The 14,714-nt window shown below is 40.5% G+C and overlaps 1 protein-coding gene across 1 annotated transcript; it reads left to right on the forward strand.

Moving 5' to 3' along the window:
• The first annotated feature begins 12,670 nt into the window (after nt 1-12,670).
• Nucleotides 12,671-13,639, forward strand: LOC129872519 (agamous-like MADS-box protein AGL80). Its single transcript, XM_055947488.1, has one exon. The coding sequence runs from the start codon at nt 12,671-12,673 to the stop codon at nt 13,637-13,639; it is 969 nt and encodes a 322-aa protein (XP_055803463.1).
• Nucleotides 13,640-14,714: the final 1,075 nt, after the last annotated feature.

The following is a 14,714-nucleotide window of genomic DNA, read 5'->3' on the forward strand; positions in this document are numbered from 1 at the left end:
CAAGTAGAATGTTCAATGTCTAGTATCTCAATACTGGATGATTTCTTTATTATATCTATAGGTACATGGCCTAGTCTTAGATGCCATAGAGTAGTTGTGGCAGGTCTGCTAGCTGGGATGACACTGCTACTTGTGGAGTTTGTAGGAGCTACACCTTGAAACTGAGTTGAACAACCATTGACTTCTGTATTTAGAGCACCTTCCTTCAGAATATAAATCCCTTGATCCTCTTTACCAATCCCCTTGACCTGACCACTGAAGAGATCCTGGAAAATACAAAAGTCAGGGAAGAAAGCTGCCATACATTTGAGTTCTTTGGTGAGCTGTGATACAAAAAGAAGATTACACTTGAAGTCAGGTACAAACAGAACATTTCCAATGGATTGATTCCCAAGAATGTTTGTACTACCAACATGTGAGACTGACACAACATTTCCAGTGGGCAACATTACTTGTCTCCTTTCAGATGGTGATATAGTGAGAAAGTCATTTAGAAGTTCAGTCTTAGTAGTCATATGGTTTGTTGCTCCAGTATCAACTATCCATCTTTTATCTATATATTTTGAGACTAAAGCAGATAGAGCACTACCTGCTGTAGCTGCTTTAGCTGAGTGTTCTCCTCCATTTTCACCTCCTCTGGCCAACATCTGCAAAATCTGATTGTACTGATCCTGTGTGAAGAAGGCTGTAGGTGAAGGTGTGTCACCTGTGGAATTTGGATCTCTACATTGAGTAACCTCAGCTTGATTAGCATATGAATTTGAATTGAACCGTTCCCTCTTCTTCTTTGACTTCCATCCAGCTGGATAACCTTTCACTTTAAAACATTGTTCCTTAGAGTGTCCCCTGTAGCCACAGACCTCACACACAATAGTTGACTTCTGGAATTTTTGTGGCTTGTATTGGTTGTCATAGTGCCCTCTTCCTGGGTTGCCATTACCTCCTGGTTGATGGCCAAAGTTGCCACCTCCACCCTGATTAGGACCATTTCCCCTATTTTTACTGAATAGAGCAGTACTTTCAACCATTTTAGAGGTAACACTTTCATGACATAAACTTGCTAGGTTTTTTTGGCTTTCATGATCTACTATTACAGAGTAAGCTTTGTTTAGGTTGGGAATTGGATTTTGCATCAATATCTGACCTCTAGCAGCTGAATAGGACTCATTCAGTCCCATAAGAAACTCAAGCAGTCTCTGGTATTCAAAGTGTTCTTGGAACCTCTTAGATTCAGCACACAAACACCCTGGGCATGGCATAATAGAATCAAACTCATTCCACAGCCCTCTCAGATGTGTGTAGTATTCTGTAATAGTCATAGTTCCTTGAGTGAAACTATGAATTTCCTTGTGCAGTTGAAACACATGTGCACCATTAATTTTGTCAAATCTCTCTTTCAGATCACTCCAGACCTTGTATGCATGTAATACCCCTCAAAATTTTTCCTAAGATTCGGGCCTTCTTTGTATACGTGTGGGGCCCATCGTATTTATTTCGAAGTATGTGCTTAAGTCAAGATGAGTCCCTGAGGAATTTAAGAGCGCTGGAGGTGATGTGGGGTCATTGAGGACCCCTAGGACCGAGCTAAGTACAAAAGATCTGTCGTGGCTAAGTTTAGGACGAGTTCATGTAAGGGTCGACTTTTAACGACCCTATCTTTTAAAAGACGTCAATCTGGGTGGCCCACGACCTATCAAATTAAAGGTCGTCGAGTCTTCTTTCCAACGCCACCAAGAATGTAAAATTTGGAGTACGGGGTCAAAAGATATGACGATCTGAAGACGAATTAGCACGACAGGGGTTTCATTTTGGCCTGGGTTACAACTGCTGGGGAAATGGCCTTGGCGCTGTAAGGGCGCGACGCGCCACTATCGCGCCAGAAACATGCCTCAGTAGTTTGGTTCCTGGCGCGATGCGCCACTAAAAGTTGTGCAGGGTTTTTCAGGCTAAATTCCCAGAATTTAGAACAGTAGGCTTGGCGCTGTAAGGGCGCGACGCGCCACTATCACGCCAGAAACATGCCTCAGTAGTTTGGTCCCTGGCGCGACGCGCTACTAAAAGTTGTGCAGGTTTTAGGCGTAATTGGCCTTGGCGCTGTAAGGGCGCGATGCGCCACTATCGCGCCAAGGGCGTTTTAGCCTATTTTCAGAACTTTGAGGAGGGGTAATTTGGGAACTTACCCAAGTTATATATATATTGCCCTTGGTCATTTTGGGACCAAAATTTCCAGCCCTCCCTCTCTCTAAAAGCCCTAGCTTCTCTCTCTTCTCTTTTTTCTCCACTTCTAACCAAAAAGGAGTCCAAGGAGCTTCAAGATTAGAGTCCTCCATTGAAGACCCAACCACAAGGTTTTATTCAAATCTTCACTAAGGTATGTAAGGCTATCCAAAATATAGGTTGAGTCCACCCATGTGCCCTATTCTTGTTTTGAGGTTAGATATTCATGAAAATGGAGTTTCTTGGTATGGTACATGTTCGAATGAGTTTGTTTCCATTTTATTTAATTATTTATGTGCCAATGTTGTTGAGCTAAGAGGTTCCTAAAATGAGCCCTTATGTGAGTATGAGATGATGAAGAAACGAGTTGTTAAATATGTCTTGTTGGTCTTCTTAATTACGTAGAGTTGATAAAGGATGTTATCCCTTAAAAATATTGCCTATTATAAGAATGTCGATTTGAAGTCTTGAAGATATGATGAGTCACAAAGATTTTTCTCAAATGGATGGAGGTAATGATTGATTTTATATCTAGATGAGGTATATATATGTGCATTTAAAACTTACTTGAAGATATGATTGAGATTGAGCATTGAGATTGAGGTTTGATTGTGATAGAGTTGATGAGTTGGCAAGGTTGTAATGAGACTTGTTGATATGAGTTGATTGAGTTGAATCGATGGAGTTTTATGAGCATTGAGTCTCGGGAGGAGTATCGAGCACCGAATTGGGCAAGAGTATAGTCCATACTCGAACCCAATACCTGTGTTGCCAAACGTAGGGGGGATTGAACCGTTAAAGTCGGATGCTTCCCCGAGAGCTTTTGTCTTGACATTATAGGACCTGGTTGGATTGGATCCATGAGTGTTCGTCGTTCATGCCCTGGCAAGGTGTGAACGGGCGTGGCAACGACGTCGTTTCGTTGTACCTTCACTGTCTCATAAGTATGGGTTGTCGGTTAAGAGTAACTCCCAAATAAGTTTTGATAGCACTCTAAGTTAGATTGAGTTGAATTGTATATGATTGGTCCAGTCTAAATCATATCCTTGTTTAGACTTAGGACATTTTATTGAGTTGTCATCCCTTTTGAGTCGAGTTCCCGAGTTGATTGATTCTTCATTGATGTTCGTTGTATTTGACCATTTTACATACTCGTACATTCCATGTACTGATGCCATTTGGCCTGCATCATTTCATGATGCAGAGACAGGTACTAGAGATCATCAACCGGCGCTCCGTTGAAGATCCACGTACACTCCCAGCCAGTCGGTGAGTCCTCCTAGTTCCCGGAGGATATTGGGCCTTCTTGTACAGTTTTTGATTGTCTTTTCCTTATTTAGATTATCGGTAGCCATGGGCTTGTCATTGGCACCTTTTAGACTTGAATAGAGGCTTCATAGACTGGAGTGTGGGAGGTCGAGCGGTCATTTTGAGGAGTCCTATTTTGATTATCTTCTTTGATTGTAAATGTTTGGCCTTCGGCCCCTTATGTTATGAGAAGGATTTCTTTAATTGAGTTTCTGCTAAGAGAATATGCTTAAATGAATGAGTGACTGTATCACGTGGTTTGCTCGGAGGTCTAAAATGGCCTTTGGGTGCCAGTTACATCTAGGGTACCCTCCCGGGGCGTGACAAATATGGTATCAGAGCCTAGAGTTCAAGTGTCCTAGGGAGTCTATGAAGCCGTGTCTTGTAGAGTCTTGATTATGGATGTGTTGTGCACCACACTTATAAGCAGGAGGCTATAGGACATTAGGAATTATTTCACTTCTTTCATACTCTGAATTCGTGCGATGGAGTTAAACTCCATGAAACTTTCTTTCTAATTCGTGCGTTTATACGTTATAGATAATGCCTCCTAAACGTACCGCTAGCCAGAGGAATGTTGATAATGCAGGGATGCCACAGTCAGAGGCACGCCCAGCAAGGGCTAGAGGTCGACCCACGAGATATACGGAGGCACCGCAAGTGTCATCTACCCCACCCGCACCCACATCAGAGGCTGAATTTCGAGGGGCAATTGCAATGCTCACGCAACTAATGGCGGCCTGAAGTGGTAACCAGAGTTCGCCAACTCTCAGCTCTAGTTCCAAGGAGCCATCTGCTGCCACTAGAATTAGAGACTTTCTGAGGATGAATCCACCGGCATTCATGGGTTCTAAGGTCGATAAAGATCCCAAAACTTTATTGATGAGATGTGGAAGATTCTAAAAGCTATGCATGCTACATAAATCAAAGGGGTCGAGTTGGTGTCTTATCAACTCAAAGATGTGGCAAACATTTGGTATAACCAATGGGAACAAGGTAGGGGTGAAGATGCTGAACCTGCTAGGTGGGATGAATTTGAGGGAGCTTTTCTTGACCACTTCTTTCCTCGGGAATTGAGGGAAGCGAAGGTGGAGGAATTTGTTAATCTGAAACAAGAAGGTGTGTCGGTTAAGGAGTATGGCCTAAAGTTTATCCAGTTATCCAGGTATGCTCCAGAGATGATTCCTGATGTGAGGTCAAAGATGAGGAAATTCGTCTCCGGATTAGGGAGGCATGTGAAGAAAGAGTGCAAGGCAACATTGTTAATCTCGGATATGGATCTTTCCAGATTAATGGTGTATGCTCAACAGGTAGAGGAGGAGAAAACAAAAGACAGAGAAGAGCACCTGAGCAAAAAGGCAAGATCAGCTGGGTATGAGAATGAGCAGAGGCAAAGCAGGGGCAATGGGTCCTTCTTCCAGAAGAGGCCTTCCATCTATGCCTCATCTACCGCCAGCGCACCGATGCCGCAGGACAGGTATGATCGGCAGGGATGAAGTCTCCAGAATTTCAGACCCCAGATTTCTCAATCCCCGGCCAGTGTAAGTCAAGGTTCGAAGGGAAAGCCACCATGCAGTAAGTGTGGTAGGCTCCACTTGGGAGAATGTAGAGCGGGAAGGGTCGGTTGCTATAAATGCGGCCAAATGGGCCATCTTCTGAGGGAGTGTCCAACATGGGGGAATAGGGCCCAGTCCTCTACCACCGTACCACCAGCTAGAGGTAATCATAGGGGCACTACTCCAAGTACGAGTGGAGGTACAAACCGCCTATATGCCATAGGTAGTCGCCAAGATTAGGAGAGCTCTCCAAACGTCGTGACGGGTATGATTTGAGTCTCTTCTCTTGATTGTTATGTATTGATGGATACAGATGCCACCTTATCTTTTGTGACTCCTTATGTGGCTAGCAAATTCAATAAAATTCTTGAACGTCTTCTTGAGCCTTTTAGTGTGGCCACTCCTGTCGGTGATTCTGTCCTAACTGAGAGAGTCTATAGAGATTGCACCGTGTCAATTCATCACAGGGACACCTTGGCTAACTTGGTTGAGTTAGACATGGTTGATTTCGACGTGATCCTTGGCATGGACTAGCTTTATGTCTGTTATGCCTCTATTAATTGTAGAACTCAGATTGTCACATTCAAATTCCCGAATGAGGCTGTCATAGAGTGGAAGGGTAGTCCTGTTGTGCCTAAGGGTAAGTTTATTTCATACCTTAGGGCCAGGAAGCTAATCTCAAAAGGGTGTATTTACCACCTTGTCCGAGTGAAAGATGACAGCATTGAGTCTCCATCCCTTGAGTCGGTCCCGATTGTCAACGAGTTTCCGGATGTCTTTCCTGAAGATCTGCCTAGAGTCCCTCCTGATAGGGAGATCGACTTCGGGATTGATGTTCTTCCTGATACCCAGCCTATCTCTATTCCTCCATATAGAATGGCTCCGATGGAGTTGAAGGAGTTGAAGGAGCAGCTGAAGGACTTATTAGATAAGGGATTTATTAGGCCGAGTGTCTCACCATGGGGTGCTCCGGTCCTATTTGTGCGAAAGAAGGATGGGTCCCTTAGAATGTGTATCGACTACAGGCAGTTGAATAAGGTCACCGTAAAGAACAAATACCCTCTCCCCAGAATAGATGACTTATTCGATCAACTTCAAGGTGCCACTTGTTTCTCGAAGATAGACTTAAGATCCAGCTACCACCAGTTGAAGGTGAGAGAATGCGATGTTCCGAAGACTACTTTCCGGACTCGTTATGGCCACTTTGAATTTTTGGTCATGTCCTTTGGGTTGACTAATGCCCCCGCCGCTTTTATGGATCTCATAAACCGAGTATTCAAGCCATATCTTGATATGTTTGTGATTGTATTCATAGATGATATTCTGGTTTACTCCAAGAATGAGGAGGAGCACGCCCATCATCTTAGAGTCATCTTGCAAACTTTGAGGGACCAGGTATTGTATGCAAAGTTCTCTAAATGTGAATTTTGGCTTGCATCAGTGGCCTTCTTAGGCCACATTGTATCTGGAGATGGTATTCAGGTTGACGCCCAAAAGATTGAGGCTGTGAAGAATTGGCCCAGACCCACATCCCCGACAGAGATAAAGAGCTTTTTGGGTTTAGCTGGCTATTATCGAAGGTTTGTAGAGGGATTCTCATCCATATCATCACCATTGACTAAGCTAACTCAAAAGAAGGCTAAGTTCCAATGGTCAGATGCTTGTGAGGAGAGTTTCCAGAAATTGAAAACCAAGCTAACCACTGCTCTTGTTCTAACCTTGCCCGATGGAACAAAGGGTTTTGTGATCTATTGTGATGCATCCAGAATTGGTTTGAGTTGTGTGTTGATGCATAGGGGTAAGGTGATAGCCTATGCTTCAAGACAGCTTAAGCTTCATGAGAGGAATTACCCAACTCATGACCTTGAGCTGGCAGCTGTGGTGTTTGCACTTAAAATCTGGCGCCACTACCTGTATGGAGTGCATATCGATGTATTCACCGATCACAAGAGCTTGCAATACGTCTTTAGCCAGAAGGAACTCAACCTGAGGCAAAGGAGATGACTTGAGCTACTCAAGGACTATGATATGAGCATCCTCTACCATCCAGGTAAAGCTAATGTTGTTGCTGATGCTCTTAGCAGGTTGTCTATGGGTGGCACTAGCCACATGGAGGAAGGAAGGAGAGAATTGGAGAAGGAGGTACACAGATTAGCCCGATTGGGAGTTCATCTGGAAGAGAACAATGAAGGCAGAGTTACAGTTCAGGATGGGTATACATCCTCACTTGTGGCAGAGGTGAAGGAGAAGCAAGACCAAGATCCCGTCCTTCTCCAATTAAAGGGAGTCGTTCACAAACAAGAGGTAATGGTCTTTACCCAAGGGGGAGATGGTGTATTGCGGTACCAAAATAGATTATATGTGCCAGATGTTGATGATGTTCAAGAGAGGATTATGGCCGAAACGCATAGTTCTAGATACTCTATTTATCCGGGGTCCACAAAAATGTACCATGACTTGAGGGAGATCTATTGGTGGAGCGGGATAAAGAGGGATATTGGGGAATTCATTTCCAAATGCCCGAATTGTCAACAAGTGAAGGTTGAGCATCAAAGACCATGTGGTCTATCCCAAAACATAGAAATTCCAGAATTGAAGTGGGAGATGATCAACATGGACTTTCTTACAGGCTTGTCGAAGTCCCGAAAGTAATATGATTCCATTTGGGTGATTGTGGATAGAATGACGAAATCAACTCACTTCTTAGCGGTTAAGACTACTGACACCACAGAAGAGTATGCAAAGTTATATATACAGGAGATCGTCAGATTGCATGGGGTCCCTTTGTCTATTATCTCAGACAGAGGAGCTCAATTCACTTCCCAATTTTGGAGATCCTTTCAGAAGGGATTAGGTTCGAGGGTGAACTTGAGTACAACATTCCATCCCCAGACAGATGTCCAAGTAGAGTGCACAATTCAGACATTGGAGGATATGTTGAGGGCGTGTGTTCTTGACTTCAAGGGAAATTGGGATGATCACTTGCCTCTCATAGAATTTGCATATAACAATAGCTATCATGCAAGCATTCAAATGGCTCCTTATGAAGCCTTGTATGGGAGGAGGTGTAGATCGCCCATTGGGTGGTTTGAAGTTGGGGAAGCCGAGTTGATTGGGCCTGATTTCGTTCATCAAGCCATAGAGAAGGTACGAGTTATCCGAGAGAGGCTAAGGACAACCCAAAGTCGCCAAAAATATTACACTGATGTGAGGAGAAGAGACTTAGAGTTTGAGGTGGATGATTGGGTGTATTTGAAAGTGTCACCCATGAAGGGCGTCATGAGGTTTGGAAAGAAGGGGAAACTTAGTCCTCGATATATTGGTCCGTACCAAATTTTGAGATGGATCGGGAGTGTTGCTTATGAGTTGGACTTACCCTCAAAGCTAGCTTCTATTCATCCGGTATTACACGTTTTGATGTTGAAAAAGTGCTTGGGCGACCCCTCATTGGTAGTCCCCATTGACAGCGTTGGAATCAAGGATAGCTTATCTTATGAAGAGGTCCCAGTCCAAATTCTTGATCGCCAGGTTCGCAAATTGAGAAACAAGGAAGTCGCCTCAGTCAAAGTTCTGTGGAGGAACCAACTTTTTGAGAAAGCCACATGGGAAGCGGAGGAGGCCATGAAATCTAAATATCCACATCTATTCGTGCCTACCGAGGAGAATATTGAAGGTAATGACCATTTCCTTGACTCGAATTCATTTGTACCTTTTTGAGTTTTGATTGATATTTGATTGAGAATTTGATTGATTGAAAGACTGAGTTTTGATTGTGATTTGTACCCCGAGTCCATTCTTGGTTGCTCGTCATTCGAGGACGAATGATCCCAAGGGGGAGATAATGTAACACCCCTCAAAAGTTTTCCTAAAATTCGGGCCTTCTTTGTATCGTATTTATTTCGAAGTATGTGCTTGAGTCAAGATGAGTCCCTGAGGAATTTAAGAGCGCTGGAGGTGATGTGGGGTCATTGAGGACCCCTAGGACCGAGCTAAGTCCAAAATATCCGTCGTGGCTAAGTTTAGGACGAGTTCATGTAAGGGTCGACTTTTAACGACTCTATCTTTTAAAAGACATCAATCCGGGTGGCCCATGACCTATCAAATTAAAGGTCGTCGAGTCTTCTTTCCAACGCCACCAAGAACGTAAATTTTGGAGTTCGGGGTCAAAAGATATGACGATCTGAAGACGAATTAGCACGACAGGGGTTTCATTTTGGCCTGGGTTACAACTGCTGGGGAAATGGCCTTGGCTCTATAAGGGCGCGACGCACCACTATCGCGCCAGAAACATGCCTCAGTAGTTTGGTCCCTGGCGCGACGCGCCACTAAAAGTTGTGCAGGGTTTTTCAGGCCAAATTCCCAGAATTTAGAACAATAGGCTTGGCGCTGTAAGGGTGCGACGCGCCACTATCGCGCCAGAAACATGCCTCGGTAGTTTGGTCCCTGGCGCGACGCGCCACTAAAAGTTGTGTAGGTTTTAGGCGTAATTGGCCTTGGCGCTGTAAGGGCGCGACGCGCCACTATCACGCCAAGGGCGTTTTAGCCTATTTTCAGAACTTTGAGGAGGGGTAATTTGGGAACTTACCCAAGTTATATATATATTGCCCTTGGTCATTTTGGGACCAAAATTTCCAGCCCTCCTTCTCTCTAAAAGCCCTAGCTTCTCTCTCTTCTCTTTTTTCTCCACTTCTAACCAAAAAGGAGTCCAAGGAGCTTCAAGATTAGAGTCCTCCATTGAAGACCCAACCACAAGGTTTTATTCAAATCTTTACTAAGGTATGTAAGGCTATCCAAAACATGGGTTGAGTCCACCCATGTGCCCTATTCTTGTTTTGAGGTTAGATATTCATGAAAATGGAGTTTCTTGGTATGGTACATGTTCGAATGAGTTTGTTTCCATTTTATTTAATTATTTATGTGCCAATGTTGTTGAGCTAAGAGGTTCCTAAAATGAGCCCTTATGTGAGTATGAGATGATGAAGAAACGAGTTGTTAAATACGTCTTGTTGGTCTTTTTAATTACGTAGAGTTGATAAAGGATGTTATCCCTTAAAAATATTGCCTATTATAAGAATGTCAATTTGAAGTCTTGAAGATGTGATGAGTCACAAAGATTTTTCTCAAATGGATGGAGGTAATGATTGATTTTATATCTAGATGAGGTATATATATGTGCATTTAAAACTTACTTGAAGATATGATTGAGATTGAGCATTGAGATTGAGGTTTGATTGTGATAGAGTTGATGAGTTGGCAAGGTTGTAATGAGACTTGTTGATATGAGTTGATTGAGTTGAATCGATGGAGTTTTATGAGCATTGAGTCTCGGGAGGAGTATCGAGCACCGAATTGGGCAAGAGTATAGTCCATACTCGAACCCAATACCTGTGTTGCCAAACGTAGGGGGGATTGAACCGTTAAAGTCAGATGCTTCCCCGAGAGCTTTTGTCTTGACATTATAGGACCTGGTTGGATTGGATCCATGAGTGTTCGTCGTTCATGCCCTGGCAAGGTGTGAACGGGCGTGGCAACGACGTCGTTTCGTTGTACCTTCACTGTCTCATAAGTATGGGTTGTCGGTTAAGAGTAACTCCCAAATAAGTTTTGATAGCACTCTAAGTTAGATTGAGTTGAATTGTATATGATTGGTCCAGTCTAAATCATATCCTTGTTTAGACTTAGGACATTTTATTGAGTTGTCATCCCTTTTGAGTCGAGTTCCCGAGTTGATTGATTCTTCATTGATGTTCGTTGTATTCGACCATTTTACATACTCGTACATTCCATGTACTGATGCCATTTGGCCTGCATCATTTCATGATGCAGAGACAGGTACTAGAGATCATCAACCGGCGCTCCGTTGAAGATCCACGTACACTCCCAGCCAGTCGGTGAGTCCTCCTAGTTCCCGGAGGATATTGGGCCTTCTTGTACAGTTTTTGATTGTCTTTTCCTTATTTAGATTATCGGTAGCCATGGGCTTGTCATTGGCACCTTTTAGACTTGAATAGAGGCTTCATAGACTGGAGTGTGGGAGGTCGAGCGGTCATTTTGAGGAGTCCTATTTTGATTATCTTCTTTGATTGTAAATGTTTGGCCTTCGGCCCCTTATGTTATGAGAAGGATTTCTTTAATTGAGTTTCTGCTAAGAGAATATGCTTAAATGAATGAGTGACTGTATCACGTGGATGTCAAAAATGATCATAATCGCCGGCATCATTGCGGGTTTTCTCATATACATCGGCAAGTTGATTTTTGCTATGATCACTAAGAGGGTCTCGCAGGTTAAAAGGTATATTCCCTTTCCTCTGCTTGTCAAAAAGCTATACCAAAATGAGAATGTCCACATAGTCTCACTGGTAAAAAAAATGATCCTTCCCGATTTTCCTAAGCAAGAGAAATATTTTTTTCCCAAGGTGGGGCGGATCCCAGCCTAACTCTACCAGATAGACAAATTTTTAAGCTCAAGCATTTTATTGCTGATATTTTTAATAACGACAGGATAGGTCATTACATTTAAACGGGTTAAACAAATAATGACATAACTTAATAAATTTCTCGTTCTTTCTTCCTCTCTGGTTTAAACAGATTGACATTAGCTAGAAAGGATCAAAGAAACTTATATATCAATCTTAATATTATTAAAAGTTTTCTTATTTACCATAAAAGGAAAAAAATTCATGTGAGTAATAAATTTACATCTTCATTTGAAAAAAAAATTGTAAGACATTTGAAACTAATCGCCCTTCATCTTGAGTATTTTTCTTAAAATGAACAAAAATTTTCTTTTAAATTTCACACTATTGTAAACACATCATTTTATGTGTGAAAATATTTCAGATTTATTTATCTCAAAACTAATTTAGAAATATTATAATGTGAATCGAGTGACAGGAAGGTGAGTATCAGACATTAACAAAAATATTTAAGCAAGATTGAGTTTCAAATATATTTGAAAGCAACATAAATATTTTACTAAATATGGTTTATCAAAAATTAATAAAAATAATAATGTGCTTCTACAGACATTATAACATCTACAATCATTCATAAATCGCCGTTTGATACTTAAAAAGTATTTGTGTTTTTAAAAAATTGATTATTTTTGCTCATATTCAGATATTCTCAAAATTGATATTTCAAAATTCCTAGCCAATATTTAAAATGACCTTGTTTCAATATTTACTTTTGTTCATCCTTCAATTAAAATATACTTTTCAAAAAAAAAACTTGATGAAGAAAATGAGTAAATTATGACCATATTTTGTGGAGACTACATAGATCAAACATCATTAATATTTTTCCTAATAAGTTGGTCAACATAAGACTGGAACCATAAAATACATATATTTCAAGTTGATTTTATCTAGATGTATGTCTAAGATCCCCTCAGTTAGTGTTTTTCCAAAATAGTTCTTCCTATCAAGAAAAATATGTCAAATTCAAACTATTCAAAAATTTAGAGAATACAAATATTTTTATATAAATAGGAGTTAATCCTAGGCAAGAAAGAGCACAACAACTACTACAACAACAAAGCTATTAGGTACCACATATCCAAACAAACACATTTATCCTGCCCTTTAATCATGCCAAGAAACAAAGGTAACTTCACTTTCATTGAAGATGAGAGTAAAAGAAAAGTCTCATACCAGAAGAGACAAAAAGGTCTCTTCAAAAAGTGTGAAGAGCTCAAAACACTTTGTGATGTTGAAGTGGCTGCTGTCGTCTATGGTCCTTATAGAAATGAACCATACATATTTCCAAATAATGACGCTGCACGCACCACTTTTATAAAGTTTAAGGAGTTGCCGACGTTGGAGAAATCCAAAAATATGGTGACAATAGAAGAGTTCACCGAGCAAAGGATCAAAAAGTTAGAGGAACAACTACACAAAATTAGAAAGGAAAATAGAGTCAAGAAAATGACAAATGAGATGTATGAGGTGTTAAGTGGAAAAAAGGTTTCTGCTGACATGCACCCTTACGATCAGAATGACCTGAGTCGCGTGATCAAGCAAAACCTCAAAGAGGTTCGGGAATTAATGAGGAAAAATGTTGATGGAGAGGGTTCTACATCGAATGCCTCTCAACCCATTGTTGAATCAATGGTAACTGGTATGACCAACTCTGGAGGGCCAAGGGATCCTTCTCCTCTATTGTTTGCACAAATGTTTCCTCCGGTGGGTCCAATATTATTATCTCGAATGCCTCAACAAATGGCTATTACAGAAAATTATGGAATGGCTCACCTAACGCCATCAAGAATAGTGGATTCTCCGATGCCTTCACCAATGATGGCTTCTCCAATGTATTCTTCAGTGTTTCCTCCGATGACACAACAAATGGAACCTTCAACAGATATCCCTCCAATTGGTGTAACAATGTCAATGAATAACCCTATAGAGGATATCCCTTCAATTGATGTATCAACGTCAATGAATAACAATCTGAATAACTCCGATGCCTTGTCACCTAGTCCTACATTATCTGGGTTACTAAATTGGAATGATGACGTCATGACTTTACTGGATGACCCATTTTTTAAAAAATGTTAATGTACAAGATCCAAATCACACCATAACTTCTAAGGACCAATGTGTGTCTTGTCAATTACTATTGTTTTCTATGTCCATGTTATCCATCGAATTGTTTACGTCTTTTAATATTTTTAATTTCTATATTGTGTCATAGAACAATATGTATCACTTTTCCTTTGTCCTCATTTGAGTGTCCTTCTGTCGTGTTTTATTATCTGTTTCAAACTTTGTTGTTTCATTCACTTACTAAATCTATGGACAATTGTTTTAATGTTTACTTCATACTGAAATTTTTATTTTTAAACTTTCTAGTGTAAACTAGTAATGCATCTAAAATTAAAATTGAATCAAAGAATCAAAAAATATTATCAAGAAGACTTATTTAATATTAACATATCTTTTTAAAATATGGTAATAATGCAATATTTATTACTTTTTGGCTTTTGTATGTTCTGTTTCAACGTACTTGTATAGAAGTGATGTTTGCACTCCTAAAACTAAAAATTAATAATTTATCTGTTTATACTTTTCTTTTTATTTATCTAAATTTTTTCTCCCTTGATGAAGTCGAGAAATTCGTCCCATGTTTGAAGTTTATTGGACAAAATCAATTTATCCATTGCATTAGAAATAGAATTTTATGCTTACTTCTACATTGGAAGACACAAATATTCAGATTAAGAAACCAAAAATTAAGGTGGGGGAGATGATAATTTATAAATAAGTAAAATTTGAACTACAAAACTAATAATACTTAAAATTTAATATTAGAACATAGATTTACAAATACCCTAAGGTTATCGAAGTATGTCGGTGATGCTGATAAAATTGTTGATATATTATAATGTACATAGTGATGGCCAAAACCTCTAAGGGCATCACAAAAATTTCATTGCATCAAACTTTTGCATGGCCTTAAAAGATGAGTCTTTCAATTTGTACCTCAATGTAACTTTAAAGAGAGGAAATTGTTGACATAACTCTTTTACGATTTCAACAGAATAAATGAATTTTTAGAATTTTCTTATGTTTTATTTTTAGATTTCTTAAGTGTAAAATATATTAATATTTTAGGAATTTTGACTTAAGACTA

Source organism: Solanum dulcamara, chromosome 2, assembly GCF_947179165.1.
Source record: "Solanum dulcamara chromosome 2, daSolDulc1.2, whole genome shotgun sequence".
Classification (NCBI taxonomy): Eukaryota; Viridiplantae; Streptophyta; class Magnoliopsida; order Solanales; family Solanaceae; genus Solanum; species Solanum dulcamara.